The sequence below is a fragment of the Aptenodytes forsteri genome, unplaced genomic scaffold (genome assembly GCF_000699145.1).
Source record: "Aptenodytes forsteri isolate BGI_AS27 unplaced genomic scaffold, ASM69914v1 Scaffold349, whole genome shotgun sequence".
NCBI lineage: Eukaryota > Metazoa > Chordata > Aves > Sphenisciformes > Spheniscidae > Aptenodytes > Aptenodytes forsteri.
The window spans coordinates 3,878,255-3,896,426 of NW_008794452.1; the positions used below are offsets into that span (position 1 = coordinate 3,878,255).

Below are 18,172 nucleotides of genomic sequence, written 5' to 3' on the forward strand. Positions count from 1 at the left end.
CGGTTTCCTTCCTGTCGCGATAACCTACAGCCCGACAGTCGGGGTTTACCTACAGGGCTGCTACTATTGCACTGTTCATATATCCCTTGCCCTGAGCACAGAGGGCATCAAGCTTCCCGCCTCGGAGGGGGGGTAGCAAGATGGTAGCCGTATTGCCAAAAAGAGATGGCCAAGAGTGTCGGGGCAGTTGTAACAGGTCTGCTGTCATAGGCATGTAAAGCCTTTAATATAAGCACAAGCAAGCAGCATAAACTTGAGACTTCTCTCCTTCTGTCTTGTGACTAAAAGCTTCAACCCCCGACTTTTATTCCAAATCATAAGTCTCTGAAGCTGGATAACCTGTATCAGAACAAAAACTATTATTCTTAAATTCAAACACCTAGAAAAAGCTCTGAATTCAGTACCTTAAGAAACAGTGTGCTAGGAATAAAAGTTCGCATTTTCAAAAAAGACACAGATATGTCAATTACTTACAAGTTTTTGATTTTTAATTTAAAAAAAAAAAATTGAATCTCACCAGAAAACCAGAAACCACTGTAGCCCGAGAAGTCTGAGGTGTTTAATACCAAGCATTTTTGTCAGACAGAGATAGGATCTCAGTTTATGCTTACTGCACCTTAAGTGCTACAATGTGCTTTGCTTTAGTCATTATTCCAAACCATCCTCCTTCCTCTTCCCTTCTTAAGAAAGGCTAATGAGCAAGCTGTAGAACAACAACATGTGCTTCACCAGTTTCAGAGACTACACACACAACATGGAGAAAAAGGGTATCATTGCCTGGGCCTGCAAGGAGGGAGGACCAAAGGACAGGGGCAGCACAGGGACAGAACACAGCCCATGGTGAGAGGACCGCTTCTTACATCCGTGATTCCCACCTCTTAAAAGAAAAAAGGAACCTATACTTTTAAACATTGAACAGTCCTAATAGTCAGGCTCTGATCCTACTAGTCTGGCATAAAACAACTTCCTTTTTGGTTTTGTTTTTGTTTGTTTTTTTAAGAATCCCAGCAACACATAATGCACTAAGGCAGTGCTCAACCTGTGTCTGTATGTTTTCCAGCAGTATCAATGACTATTTCTACACTAGAAAGCTGGTTTAAAGTGATTCTTTTTACTTTTACAAGATATTCTATCGAGATATATATATATTCATTAGAATGCAAGACTGTTTTAGAGAATCACATCTCAATTTTGTTTGAGACTACTAGATCAAAACATTGTTTAATCCATAGGTCTCTGCTCAATCCTGTTTTTACCATGCAACAAGAAGAAAGGGCGCATTTGAGAAGTAGAAAAGGTAATAGGGGATTGTTCTTGTGCCTGTTTCTCATGCAACTTTGTGGAGGGATGGCAATACTTCTAATTTATTTATTTATTAACTTTTTAATAGCATGCAGATCATTTCCTGGATAAGCACAATTTGGTGTAAGAAAACAGATAAGCTAAATCTTAAGACTTTTGTACACATAGATCCTAAACACAGAAAGAAAAAAACTTTTCTATACAAGGATATGTTATTCTGAAATCACTACTGTAGTAAGAGTATGTTTCACCATATTTTTTTTATCTTTTGAAAGACCCAGAGCACATACACAGTTGATGAAGTGTGTATTTTCACCTGAAAAAGAGGGTATCCTGTCAACTATTCAAATTATTTTTGTTTTGTTCAAAAATTTGTATTATATAAAGTATTAAAAAAGTAAAAACAACTATAACAAAACCAACATCAAATTTTTATTATTTCAAACATCACAAAAGTTAGGGAGCAGTTTAAAAAAAAAGAGTAAAAATGCCCACAATTAACATCTAGAAGTTTGTCTGCAACTATACGCACACAACTACTTTTCATTGATCCAAGAGAAAACAAATACTAATGATTTTGAAGAATCAAAAAAATTTGATGTTTCCACCAGCAGTCTTGGAAAGAAACTTCTCAGTAATAGTCTAGAGTATGAGGTAGTATAAAGAAACTAAAACAGATCTGTCAAGTAAAGGATATTTTGTATTGTTCATATGCTATCATCTTTACAAAAAATAGAACCTGAGCATGTAAACTTCTTAGTCATCGAGCTGCATCTCTAGTTCTCTTTCTTGGGAATTTTTTTTTTTTTTTTTGAAGACGACTATAGATCAGATAAACTGAAACCAGAGTTTTACTATGATTTTCAACTGGGCGGCATTTCACTTCAACAGATTTGTCTGCTCAATACCTTAGTTCATAAAAGGGAGTTAAGTGAATCAACATCACATTTCTCCCAGATGCATGCAAAATCAAGGGATTAGAAAAGTCATCAAGAGATCTTCATTAATTACATTATGTATATAAATATAAAAGACTTCAATATTTAAAAAAGCGGAAGTACACTTTAAAGAAGAACATGAGGCTTTGAAGAAGAGAAACAAGTTTTTCCTATTTTTTTTCCAAACAGCACAACACACCATCTTAATTAGGAATTCTACCAAATGGAATTACTGTATGTAAACTACCTTTTAAAGTCTTTAAAACCAAACTGAGCCCAGAAAACTATGACTCAATGCAGCATTGGTTTAGTCCCACCCCTCTGCCTCAAGTGTTTCCCCATTCACTTATGCAGACAACTGCTTATCAAGATAAAAGTGAATATTGAAGTAGCTATCCAGTATTTGAATGAATGTAACACTTTGTATTTCTGGTTTGTTACAAGTACACCGGTACTAAAACAACAAGCTTAACAATCAGCTTAAAGAAATGTGTACTGTTATTTTACTGAAAGGAAACCTTTAAAATAATTAAATGTGATTTCTGTTTTGGCTTCATTCAGATTAACCAGTGCACATCAGCACTCATACCCCACTAACCAGTTATTTACATTCAGCAGCACCAGAAGAAAATACACAAATGCCTGTAAAACTCTCCATCTTCACAATCATAAAATGTAACACTTGTGGATACTTTCATGAGCCCCTGCTGGAAGATTGAAGATGTAGCAAGTTAAGGAAGTAGGTCTCAAGCATTTTGATAACGTATCGCTTTCACAAAAACACAAAACCTGTTTGAATATGTATCAGTGTTTACAAAGAAAGCAGCTAATGAGGCCTTTCCTATTTAAACTGGAGGTGGAAACAGCCATAACTAGATCAAACTCTGTACAGGGCCAGAGAAAAAGAAAAAATTAACAAGTCATCTGAAAGTTATACCATTTTCCATTCTAGCAACACTACTCATGAACCATTCTCTCACCAGATGTGTTTAAATGCATGGTACTTCTGAGGAAAACAATCACACTGACATTAAGATGCCAAGCAACTAGGATGATCACAGAAAAAAATGCAAAAGTATTAAACATTAAAAATTCTGGCCTCAAAATTAAAAAATTATGTCAAAGTTGACTTGCAAATCAGCATGGACTTTTTCTACTTCTGAAGACAGTGAAGGTTCTAAATCCATCTATTAGCTTGAGCTCAAGTATATTTTCGGCATATTTAATTAGCACATTTTGTACCATGTTGCCAGTGTTAAGAGTATAACCTAAATACTCAAAGATCTTCCCATCCTTATCTCAAATCTCAATAAGTCAATCTTACCTTTCCCCTTTCACAAAACAGCATGGAGAAAAAGGATATCATTGCCTCAGACTGCAAATGGCAGAGTAGCTTCTCTAAAGGAGAATAGCGACACAGGGATGGAACACAGCCCACCATGATTAGTTTGTGCTTGGCTCTTGTGATAGCAACATTAAGACGTCGCCAGTCCTTCAGGAGGGCGCCAAGCTGTTAAATAAAACGTAAATTGCTTTTATTTTTCCTACTTAAATTTCAGAATTTAATGTAGATAGACGTATTTTGAAAATGAGTGTTTTAACTATTAAAATTGACTGAAAGTTAACGTGACCAACTTACATTTTCATCATTACTGTTCCTAACAAAAGATACAATTATGATACTTTTGTCTCTTCCTTGGTATTTGTCTACTGTGTTGACTTCCACTCTGTTCTCCTTCAATTTTGCCATCAAATCAGTGATTGTTTTTAATTGATGTCTGTATGGCGATATAATGCCAATGTCTGAAGGCTTACAGCCGGCCTGAATGAAAAGAAGAAAAAAAAAATTGTCACTGCAGTTAGCTTGGGATACTCATTACTGTCAGAAGACCCTCAAGGATTTTTTTTTTTTATTTTATTTTTTTTTAAAACAGTGCTGCAAGATACTGTATCTATACTAAGTTGTCAGTGGAACTCTAGGTATAACTGGTATTAACTAAATAAAACAGTGCTTTGTCTTAGCCATGCACAAAGGCAGATATCCTTGAAATCCTCATTTTTCTTTCTTCCTCAAACTGTGAGGTGAACATTCAGAACTCCTAGTCTGTACTACTCCTGAAGTTAACTGGATGAAATAAGGAAGAAAGGAAAATCCTCTCCCCTCCCTCACAAGAAAGTCTTCATCTCTTAAAAGAATTTGGCATCCGGCTTTTTTTGCACCCCAAATCCAACTCGGCAGGGGACAGGGAACTGAATGCAGACCTCAAGTTCCTCACTGTACTGACATATAGCCAACTTTCAATTTATCCTTAAGGTTATCCGTCAAAGAATAACCCAATACATATAGTCACCATTACTATAGCAATGTAAAAATGATTAATTATAATGCTGTCCCTCCAAACAATGTAATAAAGTAAAAGATACCTTAATAAATAAGGATGTGAGGAAGAGTACTAGTTTAGCTTCTGTCACATTACTTACACCACCTTTTTCTGCATGTTCTGGTGCTGGGACCTTTAAAAACATAAACGGAAAATAATGACTTTTGCTGTCTATAATAGCATGCTATATTCTGATCCCTAACTCACCGTATTATACGTGGTTTTACAGTAACAGTCTTAATAAAAAAAATAAGGCTAAATGCTAAATTTTACAGAGTATAAGAGCCTATACTGTAAAGTAACTTCAGAATACTGCATTTGCAAAACAAGTTGAAACAATTTACTGAAATGAGTTTCTAGTACTAACAAGTCACCTTTAGAAATGGCCAAAGCCTGGTCATCTGACTTTACAGTTCACACGATACATATCATATAAAAAAAAAAAATTGACATTTCCCAGCTTGACAAGGTAAGAGAGCAAACTATATTTTACATGGGACTTTTGTTTTAAGGCTTTCCATACAATGATGTTTAAAGTGAATTTTCCCCATTTCCATGGCAGAAAGGATTTTTTTTTCTTAAAGTTTGAAAGCCCATATTTAAAACTACAGGAAGAACTATGCAAAATGGTAGTATTAAATTTAACTTCCAAATTTTACAAAAAAAAAAAGTATTTACTGAATTTACCATTTCTTAACTATTAACTCCCTTTCCCTGCATCATGTATGAATGAGACCAAAAAGTCAGGAACAAGCTTAGAATGTAAACTCTTATCATTTCAGTATCACAGTTTTATAATTTATTCTCTTTGCTTAGCTCTTGCCTTCTCTACAGTTTAAGTAGTATTATTAGCAATAAATTTGTCCCTTCAGTGAATTTGTTATCCTTCTAGTAAACTGGCATGCAGCTAAACATCTGGGGTCAAGAAACAAACCTCTTTATTTAAAAAGAGTCCAAAACTGAGCATACACTAAACTGCTTTCCGGCTCTGAATTCCATTTACTGCCTTACTTATTTACTGCCATTTATTACTTTACCCATTCCACTATTTGCCTCCGATACTAGTGACATACATCAACTTTGTTTTCTTAGATGCCACTTTGTTCAGTTTTCCTTCTAAATCTTTATTACAGCATTGCCACTTAAAATGGGAGGTGGTATAGTCTGACTTAAAGCAACACTCTCAGAATCCTATCACAACTAGTTTTACTTCTCCAAACAACCACCCCAATATCATCTGAATGGCTGAATCTGGAGATCACTATAATGTTTAACATGAGGGTAAAGTAATACATAGTTAATATTTGTAAGAGTATTCCAGGTTAAGTGGTATCTGCTTGCTAAAGCAGTACCACTGCACGTGTATAGAATCTGACAGTGTACAATATGCATCAAAAGCTTCACAAATCCAGGAATTCAACTGACTGGGTAGCTCATTAAGTGTAATCTATGTTCAATGCCTAGCACACTAAAGCACTGCAAATGAACAAAACAATCTAATAGAGATTGACAAACCCATATGCAACACTACTGCAACTCTATATAGCGGTCTTCTCGAGGCAGCACATATATATATTAATAGTAGGCTACTGCATCCACAAGTTTATTTTAGGATTCCAGCCACATGCAAAAAAAGTAGTCTGTATTGTGTTGCTTAAGTAGGGTACTACATACTTCAGCAAGAATCCTGTTTTTCTGCAACGTCCTCCAAGCTTCTTCTACATAACATAGTGTGTTTTCAGTATGTTGCATACATTATAGAAGCAGAAAATATTTTCCTTCATATTTAGAAGACTCCATTGCCTTTTCCAAAACAGCAGTTTCTCCATAGCTCGTGTCCCAACAGCTACACAGCTTAATACTTACTGTAAGCTAACTTGTTTTTACACTGCCATCATGCACTCAGTCCAACTGTTATGACCTGTCGTATCACAACTGAATTAAGAGCTATACTGTTATAGCTGTGCTGTTCGGTTGTTTGGGTTTTTCTGAAATTCACTATTCTGAAAACATCACACCTAAGTAGCCTCCAAACTTGTATGTGCTCAGGTTTTCTTCAAGCAGAAAAGCACTGTTTTACTGAACAGTTGGTTTCTATCCACACTAGCATTAATATAGCCAAAAACGATACAAAAACTATTTTAGGGGAAAAAAGTTCTAAAAACTAGGTCATGCTTATGACAACACATGCTTACATTTATATTTATTATGTTTGCATAGCGCACCAAAAAAAACCCAAACAAACAACTTTAGCCTAGAATTACTCAGAAGACTAGTATTAAATCAAGGATATAATTTTTCAACATTCAGATCCAAGCTGTCAGAGGAAATGCAGACTGACACAGGGTTTGGCAGAAAAGGAACAGATAGATTTCCAATTACTGTCACAAACATGTCACATTATTAAACAGAAAACAATAGAGGCTTTTTTCTTTTTTTAGAAATCAGAAGCTTTTCTTTTTTTAAGTAAGCATAATAAACGCAAGCTTCCTGGTGGTGTCATATGATATTTTTTCCTCTCCTTTCTCCCCTTTTGTATCCCCCCAAGTATGTTTCTTCAGAAGCTTTTCTTGGTTACACTATGAACAACAGTATACAGGGAAAAAAACACTATAAAGTCAAAAGCAAACAAAAATAAATGCTGGTTTTGTTTGGTTTTGTGTTTGGGGAGGGGTGGGTGGGTTGGGGGGGGGTGTCCTTTTTATGATATTTTTTCCTCTCCTTTCTCCCCTTTTGTATCCCCCCAAGTATGTTTCTTCAGAAGCTTTTCTTGGTTACACTATGAACAACAGTATACAGGGAAAAAAACACTATAAAGTCAAAAGCAAACAAAAATAAATGCTGGTTTTGTTTGGTTTTGTGTTTGGGGAGGGGTGGGTGGGTTGGGGGGGGGTGTCCTTTTTTTTTTTGTTTCCTCTCTGACTACCACAATACATGGAGTTTTGACAGGAAGTCCAAAAAGAGGTATGACATTGCCTAATGTCTCGACAAAACCAAGAGTATTTTGGAAAGTTAAAGATTCCTTCTAGTTCTACAAACAGAACAGCTGTCTTATACTCAAGACGGGCTTTCTAGGGAAGAATAAAATAGAAATGGAACAGAAACTCTAGCTTTCACATTACCAATTTTGGTCCGATTAATAGATTAACAGTGTATCTGCCAGTTTCCTATTGGAACAAACCTCTTTCCTGGGACCAGTTGTCTGCTTTTCTGTGAAAGGAACAGCAGTTATTGAGGCATTCCTGGAAAAGGTCCTCCTGTTTAGTTCAGGCATTTTTAGAAGTTTCTTTAAGTCACTAAAGTAAACACTTGTTTCGCTTTAGATCACTGAAGACATTCTATCAGAATTGTTATAAAAAAATTTTGAATCCTGTAGAATGTCCTGGAGAGCACAGAAAGATTGGGGAGTTCTTTCCAGCATCAGCATAAAAGATCATCAGTTGATACAAGTATTGGCAAAACACAGCATTAATAGGAATCAACATAAAACCTGTTAGAGAAGATACTCAAGTCCTCACAATCCAGTCACTAACTACAGTGACAGCAAGTACTACAGACCACAAATATGTACTAATTTTTTAATCTTTTTCCACATGCATTTGAACTCTTCTTCATTTTGCCTAGAAGTCAGTTTCTCTGCGTAATTCTTATCCATTCTAGTTTAATTGTTCTGGCAAAAATCTGAGTCTCTATGAAAGGACACACCTAAACCAACTTACTCCTCCCTCACACTTCAGTGTATAGAATGTCTGCAAAATTCAATGGAGAATTACAATTATTCCTGCCACTGGCACACAGCTTAGACACCACTGACCGTCAGCTGCTGGAAATGAGGTCATTCTATGGTTGCAAGGGCATCAAATATGGCTACACACTTTGAGTTACATTCTGTACATGAGAACAAAGTTCATAGTACATTCAATATTTTCTGAAATATTATCTGAATTAAACTTTTCAGCTGCTCTTAGATGCAATGTTTCCAGCAGTAGCTGCACCACCCCAGTTGATCAGCTATACTAACAACATTTTTGTATGTTGTACATTTTACATATAACTAGAAAACCATTTTGTGAAGTTAAGTATTTTACCCTACCTAAGCTGTATGAAGTTTTACATGTTGACTGTATTGAGAACTTGCATCAAAAAATACAGTTTTGAAAGGAGAACATAATGAACTTTACCTTCTCTGTGTTCAGAAAACACACAGGCATGTCTGGATCAAGTACTTCTTTCAACCATGTTTTTGAAGCATCTGCAAGCTCCAGTTTCATTTTTTTTAGGTTGGGCAAGTTAACAGTGGCATTTGACACCTTCTCTGAGCCACATTCCAGTTTGCCTTCATACACTAACATGTTACTCAGTGACATAATTTTACTAAAGATTTAAAAAACAAGAAAAGGCATTAAATCTTGCAGTTTCAATCCCACATTAAAAACCTCAACGTAATAAATAAAAGTTTAAAATACCTATTCATTCTGTATTGCACAGTTAATTGGACAACAGCATTTTGGTTTTGTTCCAGCCTTTTAAATAAGCTTTCACTCATGCCAAGATCTCTGTTACAAAACAAACAAACAACAAAAAACCCAAAATGCGTCAGGCAAAATATTGCAAGAGCCTTCCCACAATTCATGTTACTAATAATTGTCCAGCAGCATTTTATCTTACCTTGCTTCTGCATTCAGTACAAGTGGAGGCAGCTGCTGATGATCCCCTACCAGCACAAACCTTTTGGAGCAGAATAACGGGCCCAGACAGATGAGCTGGCTTATTTGGGAAGCTTCATCAACTATACAGAAATCAAATTGCTTCCGAACAAAGATGGGGTGATTTACTCCCATGCAAGACGTTGCTACCACTGGCTGAAAATTGAGACACACTTTAAGGATAAGATACATCTTACGTTCTTTAGCACTACATTTTCCAGGTTAAGAGAAAAAGTCTTTCCCATTAAACTAAACTAAAAGGTAAGATAAAATAAATCAAATTGTTAATCCTTGAAGTCAGAACAGCACACCTTGCATACATATTGGCCTCACATATTCTTGCATCGATTGCAAATGACAAACAAAAAACAGCTTTAGAACAGGCTGTAGTAAATAACTCACTCCTGCCATGTGTTCAGAGTGATATCAGGTTCTATGCATATACAATTCATGGAGTGTGCTGAAACAACTACCTTAGAAAATGGTGGTTTGTTTTGTTTTTTTAATTCCAAAAAGATAAAACAACAGCCACACAGTTCTTCCCACCCCTGTGCTTTCACTGCAATCTGAAATGACTAAAATATGAAACGTTAAGTCACTTCCCTTATGACTTCAATCATTTCCCTGCAGTGCCCATCAACAACAAAGTAAATGGTGGCTTTTGCAATGTTGGCATTTACTCCAACTACCATGAAGCTTCGTTCTTTCAACAAATTTAATTTAAAGCTGCCACTGACTCAGTTTACCCAGCTCCCATTATGGTCCTTTGCATTAACATTCACACAGGCAGCACTAATCTTTCAATCAAAAAATTAGTGTTTGACCAGATCAGCTCCACAGCACACCACTCTTACACTTCCTCATCCTCTGATTGTACAAATGGCACAACTAGCACAAGTGGGAGGGGAAAAGGGGACAAACAGGAACAATATGTGAATAAAGACAGAGGAGGCTGCAGCAGTTAATCACCACTCCCTTAACAGATAAATTTGTCAAGGAACCACACTTTAGGAGAGACCACTTTAGGAGAGGATATATATGTAAACAATCCAACACAAGATCTCAGATAAAAGCACTGGAGTCTTTGGGAATTATTACTTATAATGCTTAGTTATTCTATGTAGACATTAAAAAACATAATTTTCAACTTTCAGAGTGTTAATATTGGTCATTATTGGCTATAAAGAAATTGAAGTGATGCAGAAATTGAGTATCTTTTTCAGCTCAGATTTCTCACACCAGTAACACACCCCGGGATGAGTTCCTTCTCTGCAGCATCTGAACAACCAGAATACTAATTGTAATTATCCTTAATATTTTGCAGGGCTAGCAAAAGCACTTTTCTCACCTGACTGTTATAGACCTCTTCCAAATCCATTACAGATTTAATTGATTTGGACCTGCAAATTTCTTCTTCTGTAAATTTCCGAATATCTGGATGAACTTTCTGAGCTCGCCCCAAGCGCAAGAAACCAACTTTGAATTTGGCTAGCTTTAGCAGGATATTGTCTACAGCAGTGTGTGTAAAACTAGTCAGAAGAACACTGAAGCCACAAGCAGAAAGAATTCTCACCTAATGAGTGGAAAAGGGAAAGAAAATAAAAAAAATATTAGTTTTCATATAAGAATCAGCAATCCCATGTTTGACTGGGTAAAAAAACCCAAGAAGTTTCAGAGGAAGCCAATAACAAGTATGATTTCATTTATATCAGTCTTTCTGGCCAGATCTGCCAGTTAGCTATTGTCAAAGCAACATGGGCAACAGACCTGATGGTTCTCATAAACAGCAGGCTTACTATGCATGCTGCAAACAGCGAGAGCTAAGAACATCCATGCACACTCCAAACTGCACTGAAAAGAAGGAACTGCACTCTAGAGATCCCCACTGTAAGAACAAGTCATGCAGTCCATTCCCACAAACACTGTTCTCCATGACAATTTAGCCGCAACAGATTCAGTAGAATGAGCTGATCTGATAATAGCAGCAGCTGCTTGCTCTCCAGCCTCCTCTTTCCCCATGAGTTGATGACAACTGGAAGTGAGATGGCACTGCTATTTCAAGAAAAACTCACTCAGCCCACAGCCTGAATCCAGTATGCTCCTACAGGCCATTCCTGGGGAAAGAGAACCACCAACTAGAGGAGATGGCTACCAGGCTGCACATAGCTTCAGCACTGTGGGATTATACAGCTTACGATGGACAAATTACTGACTTCCCCAAGGAGTCCCTATTTTTGAGCTGTAACTCAGGATTTGAGGACTTGCTGACATTTGGGGCCAAAGAATTTTAACATTAAAGTGTCACAGAAGTGATTAAATATCACACTTCAATCTGCTCCCTCTCATGTGTATTTCTACACAAGCAAAAGAGAATCCTGCTCCCCAAAATACATTTTTAGTTCTACCAAATATAAGTTCTTAACTAAAATAAATGTTTTCTTCTTTGAAATTATGGAGATACCAGTAGACTAAGTCATGACAATTAATTTTGGACAGTATGCTTTATACACAGTTTGTTTAATGCTCTCCTCCAAATCTCACCAAAAAAATTTAAACATCAAGGTACATGATCTTACTAGAGCGCAGATTGTAGTAGTTTTTCCTGTTCCAGGCATACCCACAATAAGTGTGTAGTCTTTTGAAAGTAGTACTTGTTTCATTGCCTGTTTCTGAGGCTTATTCAGACCTTTAAAGAAGAAAAATAAAAACTAAATGTCTATACTTCATAATCATTGTAATAATTACTAAAGTTATTAAAACAAAACTATAGTTTCCTCCTCCACTAAAGCCCTTAAAGAAAAGAATTGAGCAGAGTACGTCTGTAGGTTCTAATGAAGTAATGATATTAAACATAGTACACAGACAAGGAATACACGGTCTGCACTACAGTCCTAGAAATAAATCACTGGAGACATCTTTATTCTTAGACCTTTTGTGACTTTTTTCCTAATATCCTAACTGACCACCTCCATATGATATCTTGTATGGGCATCTCTATTTTATCATACCCACTTTCATGTTCAAATACATGGCTCACAGCAAAGGGAAATGAACTGCACATATAGCATCATCTTGATTAGAAGAAACATTCCATCTGAGCTGCTTTTCCCCAGTCAGGTGCAAATAGGCAGCACGTTCCAGCTATTCGGACTAGGCAAAGCTCAAGCAAAAAAATAAGAAAATGTCCAGGTTTATCGGTGCCTTTCTGTAAACAAAATATACGGGAAGACACTGTTCTCCCTATCTTCCAGTACTTCTTAATCAGTCATTCTTGAGTTTCAGAATAACTGCCTTCCTCTCATTTTCTACCCTTTCAGCAGTTTGCCAGGAAGCTGGACAAAATTCTTATTTGAAGTAGTGCTCAAAGCAACAAGGCACATCTTTCAGTCTTCAGACTGAGTTTTTATAAGAAGTTCTATTTGCCCTAAGAGAATACTGTTAAATTTCTGTTTTCACAGACAAGTCTGTCATAGAACAATGAAGTATTTTCACTGAACTAGACACTGCCAAATACCTAAAGAAATTTAAAAAAAAAAAAAAAGTACCACAAAGCATAACACACTACAGAGCAGCCAACGGTCAGCAAGAGTGATCATACAAGTGAATGCTTACACAAAAGCTCATCTCCTTCCACTCCCTCAAAGTCTGCTTCCTCTATCCCAAGAGCCTTCCCTGCTCCCTGTTCCTTCCTTTTGTAAAGGTTAGAGAGGTAGTCATATGGTACTTTGTTTGAAACTGCAAGCTGCAGCAACTAATAAAAGTAAAATAAAGTTCTAATCAAATACCTGGTCATGTCTTCCAACCAGTTTATGACTAATTTAATCACAGGAAGACATGCAAGGTAAGAACTTGTTTTAAATTTTTAAGCTGAAAACTATCACTAGACCCCAAAATAGGAAGATACCCTTATATTTAGCGTGATAAATGCTTTGGCTATAGAGGCATACTACTAAACAGAGGATTTTTGCAAAAACCACATTGTACCCTTTAAAATATTTGCAACAGTTTCCTTTGCTTCTGGAGGAAGGACAGAGCTCAAATGCTGAATAAAACGTGGTTTGTGGAAGTCAACTATCAAGTTGCGGAGCCTTTCACTGTGGATAAAAAAACAAGAATCAAGAGTCACCAGTTGAGAAACTTTATCTGAAAATATTGAAAGTGTGAAATTAATTTGATTTTTCATACCTGACTGGGGAATCTTTCATCAATTTAGAAAGGTTTGCAAAGGGGACTCCCATACCAAAATCTCCTTCTTCGTGATCCAACCTAAATATGGTGTTCTTGGGGAGCTTTGACAAATTCCTGAAGGGTGACAGTGCCGTGGACAAAATAATTCTGTTTACAAGCAGTATGTTGATGATTAAAGACTTACTACTAAGTGTTAAGTGATACCTCCCAGAGTGAAGCAATAGTTAGAAGAAACACTACTGATTTAAATAAAACATGATCAGAGCCCAATTTAAAGGCAATATAGTCTGAATAATGAAAGTTACTATTAACATATTAATCACAGTATCCATATAGTCTCATGTTAGAGGCATAAATAAATGGAGTTTGCAAGCATACTTTTATTTGAACAACCTAGTTAAATAGGCAGGCATATACACTAAGTATTGACATTTTCAATCAAGTTAAAAGAATTTCCAAAGGGTACTTCCCCAAGCCCAGCAAGAAAAGTCAGACCATATCAGAGCTTTTTGGACACCTAGAAGTACCCCTCCTGAAGCCAGTACCATAGTGTCTACAAACAGATATTTTCCCTTTTGTTCTATTACCTGCCCAACAAACAGGAGACTTTTGTCACACTGACTTCTCTAACATAACCAGTAGCCAAACCAAGTAAACCATGTTCTTCTCCACTCACAACCACTCTATCACCAACCAATAGGTTTGTTCTAGGTATGGCACCATTTTTACGTTGGAAACAATGTAGAAACTGTCCCTCGGAAATTTCCTGCACTTGATCAATTCTGATCATGTTTCCAACACAATCTCCAGCCTTCTCTCTGTGAAGATATTAGGAAGAAAAAAAAAAAAAAGTATTTTAATATTAAGATCCTCTCAGTAAGAGAAATATTTAAAAAACCCCGCAAGTAAAAAAACCACACCACCCACAACCAACCACCAAAACCAAAACATGCTAACAAAACCCAAAAATCCTCAAAACAACAAAAAAAATAACAACCCAAACACACACAGTAAGAACCAGGAAGATTAAACAGTCGCTTTACAATAGCCACTTTGACCAGAAAAGGATTGTAAAAATATGGAGAACCCTTGCACTTGTTCCAAGAACAGACTCTGATATTTAGGCTAAAGTTATCTATAATTTCCTGTTAAAGAACGAATACTGAAATGTATGGATCCACTTCACTAAGATGTTCCATACTTGCTTAAGGAGTTGCTTGTTTCACTTAAAACAACTCAGCTACATTTCACTTCTACAGATGCACTGAAGTGGGCCTACAAACCGCCAATTATTTTTTCCACAGCTGCTGGACTAGGTGATGTACACGCTACTTCAGCCAACAAGAGCCCTTAGTCTGCTTTTATCCACGTTCATAGCCTAGGAGTATGGTCTAAAACTTATCATTGTTTGTCAAGTAAACCCTCAGGAAACCAGAGCAATGAGCTGGGCTCACAGTCAGCACCCAGCCTCAGCCCACAGAGACAAACGAAACAATTATACCACTTTTGCTTCTGAAGACCAAGGCTGCAGCTTGCTGCTTCCTACGTGTGACTTAACAACAACAAAAAATAAATATCATATTGCAAACACAAACCCAACAAATCTAGTAGGCTAATGTTTCCACTAAGTCACCTCTCACAAAAAACCTACCTTGCAAGAAGCATATTTGACTATTTCTACAAGCACTAGAAAACATCTAGTTTTCCTTGTACTGAAAACACAAGTTGATAATGCCTCATGTCCAGTTACTGAAGGAAGCATCATTTGTACCAGGTTAGAAATTACATCTTACCTTTCCAAAGAAGGTATCATCCATATATTTTTATATCCTTTTTTACCCTCTCCACTTTGCAGCTCCAAGGTTAACATTAGATACCACAGGCTGAAATACTCTAAATGGGAGGGTTTCAGGTGCTGGGTCTCTCTTTCAATAATGGGTACCAAAGCAGGAGGAAAAGACACACTGGCCATCTTTTGTTCTACAGCTCTAGGAGTAGAACCAAACACAGGAAAGAGTCAACTTGTATCTTTTTTTCTTGCAAGTCAAAATGTACATAATGCCAATCTAAATATATACTGTAACACAGCAGATAGATTAATCTATCATCACTGAAATAAAGTTGAATCTGCATCCTTTGTTCATATGAACAACCACATATCAGTAACTTTACATCATCTCTATGATTTTGAATTGTTAAGGACAATAAGTTAGCCAAAGACCAATTAAAGACATTTCAAGAATAGTACTGTATACATTTAGATAGTTGATCTTTTATTCCTTTTTTTGTAACATATGAATACTATATTGAGATTTAGCTAAGCGAAGGGGATTTAACAGTTAATACACAAGCAGGCTTCAAGTCAATTTATCTCAAAACTAAATATCAATAGACGTTATACCTAATCACATATACAAAATGCAACCAAAGAGACAAAAGTTAGCTCAGAAGTGAATAGCTACCCAGTTAGTAATAATCCTGTTGCTGTAACAACTGAATATTAGAAGTAATATTTCACAAAAACTAGTTTACAAAAACAAATCATGTATGCCCGCAAAGCTAACTCCCTCAACATACACTTTTACCCCTACAATTTCAAAAAAAATCAGGCATTATATTTACACAAGATCACCCCAAAAGCTCTCCTGTTCTAACATATCTCATTTCATCTCTTCAGTATACAATTATGTTTCTGGGTTTTATGCGGCATAAAGACAAGACTAAAATTTATAACAGTTTTTAAAACAATTAAATAACTTTATGTGAAAATTTATCAAATATTTGCTCATGGCTTCTCTTTAACAGGAGATGCCGTAACACTTCAGCAGACTAGTATCAATGTATCATCACTTGTGTGATACCCTACAGGGAAACAATCTTCTACAGAGCCAAAGTGAAAGAGTTGTTGTCCAGCCATAATTCAGCCTCAAAAGACTGCCCATTTCAAAGAGTTGCAAGAATATAGGTTTTTAAAATCATAATTATTAACTTAAATATAACAGAAATCTGTTATCGTCATCAAGTATTTTGTTGAGACTTATCTCAGATTTTGTCTTGCAGAAAGCGTACCTGAGCAAACACATCAGGTCTCTGCAAGATCAGGGACTTACACTATAAAAGTTGCAGTGGGGTCTATGGAACATTCTTTTGGGGTGCAAGAGTCCTCAATGAAGAAATAAGAAACCGTCAACCACAAAAATGAAATCACAATATCAACAGCTACAATTATTCAAGCTTATTTAAAAATACAAGTCAAACTTTTTTTTTTTTACCTGCTGTATAGAGAGCAATTGTGTATTTGGGAGCAATATTTACAGGCTTGACTGTCATCAATTACAGGAGGCAAAGCAGCAAGCTGTGATTGCTGCCTTCCCACGGCAGATTTATATGTACTGTGTGTTAAGTAGAAGGCCAGATGGTTTCTTAACTTCATTAATTCTGTCAAGAGAAGAATAAACTAAGATGATGTTTTGGGGTTTATAATAATTTCTAACTCAAAAGTAGCCATCAACTTTTTAGTCAACTAAGAAGTGAGTATTCATATAGCAAAGTCCTAGTGGAATATTAATAAAACAATTTTTAACATAAGCTTATTGGAATTAGTAACATTATAACAAGTGATACATCTCTAAGTACAGATATGTTCATGAGAGTAAACCTTACAACTATTACTAAAACTATCATTTTAATTAAGGTACTTATGGTTTCTGGGGAAGGGGAACAACTTTACCTCTTCGGTCCATGCGAGCTCCAGAAACAGGGTACATAGTACCAGTTTTAAGATAAATAAAAAATCCAGCTTCAGGATCTACTCTCCGTTCTAAATTCAACAATGTATACAGAATAACCTGCAAACATGATATATATAAACTTATTACAATGTATTAAAAACAAAATACATTATAAGCTGTATTTAGGTTTTTCTGTAATTTATATGGTTAAGCAGCCATTACTATCACAAGTAATCTAGAAGCCATAAGTAGTAAGCACCTAACCAAGGATTTCAATTAAAAAGCATCTTCCTTAACAAAAGCTTATACAAGGCTACTACCTCTGGATCAGACCAGCTATCTGGAAAGATGTACGACACTAATTCCTGAAGCAGTTTGCCTCAGCCTAATACTTGAATGTAGTAAGAAGAGACTAAAGAATAGATATTTCAGGATAGAAACTATGTGTTTGCAGGAAGTAAATGTATACACTTCTCACTCCTCAGTTCACTTTCATTTTATATCAGCAGCTTGGGCATGCCAGGATCAGCCATCCATAAATCTAGATTATCTCACATACAAACAAAGCGTTTCACATTCATAAGACAAAATAGGTCATCTAATAAAATAAAAAAGTATACGTAGCCACAAATAGTGAAATTAGACATTTGGTTTTTATACCTGACTTCTGTGCTCTATGGAGTTAGATTCCTTGCCAGACTTGAGCTCTAATGGCATTATCCTAGACTGTACTCCAGACTGGCGATGGATTTTCACCCTGGCTGTAACATCAATCTTTCCCTTCAACCCAAACCTGGGAGACCAGATATTCTCTTCAATGTCTACGATATCTACAATCTCTATCTTAGAAGATAAATCTTCTGTTTTTTCACCACTTGACCTAGGAAGAAAATTAAGTCGTTAGTTACAATTTCCCTTAATTCTTA

The 18,172-nt window shown here is 36.2% G+C and overlaps 1 protein-coding gene across 1 annotated transcript in view; it reads right to left on the minus strand.

Annotated features, from left to right (window-relative positions):
- Positions 1 to 2,906: 2,906 nt before the first annotated feature.
- Positions 2,907 to 18,172, minus strand: part of DNA2 (DNA replication helicase/nuclease 2) — a 21,904-nt gene continuing 6,638 nt past the window's right edge. Inside the window, exons 6-21 of the mRNA XM_009290574.1 lie at positions 17,907 to 18,126; positions 17,246 to 17,363; positions 16,788 to 16,953; positions 15,309 to 15,503; positions 14,103 to 14,333; positions 13,513 to 13,629; positions 13,312 to 13,421; positions 11,904 to 12,013; positions 10,676 to 10,900; positions 9,290 to 9,483; positions 9,088 to 9,177; positions 8,803 to 8,995; positions 4,665 to 4,754; positions 3,880 to 4,062; positions 3,604 to 3,750; positions 2,907 to 2,963 (exon numbers count right to left, since the gene is read on the minus strand). Of these exons, the coding sequence (XP_009288849.1) occupies positions 2,907 to 2,963; positions 3,604 to 3,750; positions 3,880 to 4,062; positions 4,665 to 4,754; positions 8,803 to 8,995; positions 9,088 to 9,177; positions 9,290 to 9,483; positions 10,676 to 10,900; positions 11,904 to 12,013; positions 13,312 to 13,421; positions 13,513 to 13,629; positions 14,103 to 14,333; positions 15,309 to 15,503; positions 16,788 to 16,953; positions 17,246 to 17,363; positions 17,907 to 18,126 (2,446 nt within the window). The remainder of the gene's footprint in view (positions 2,964 to 3,603; positions 3,751 to 3,879; positions 4,063 to 4,664; positions 4,755 to 8,802; positions 8,996 to 9,087; positions 9,178 to 9,289; positions 9,484 to 10,675; positions 10,901 to 11,903; positions 12,014 to 13,311; positions 13,422 to 13,512; positions 13,630 to 14,102; positions 14,334 to 15,308; positions 15,504 to 16,787; positions 16,954 to 17,245; positions 17,364 to 17,906; positions 18,127 to 18,172) is intronic.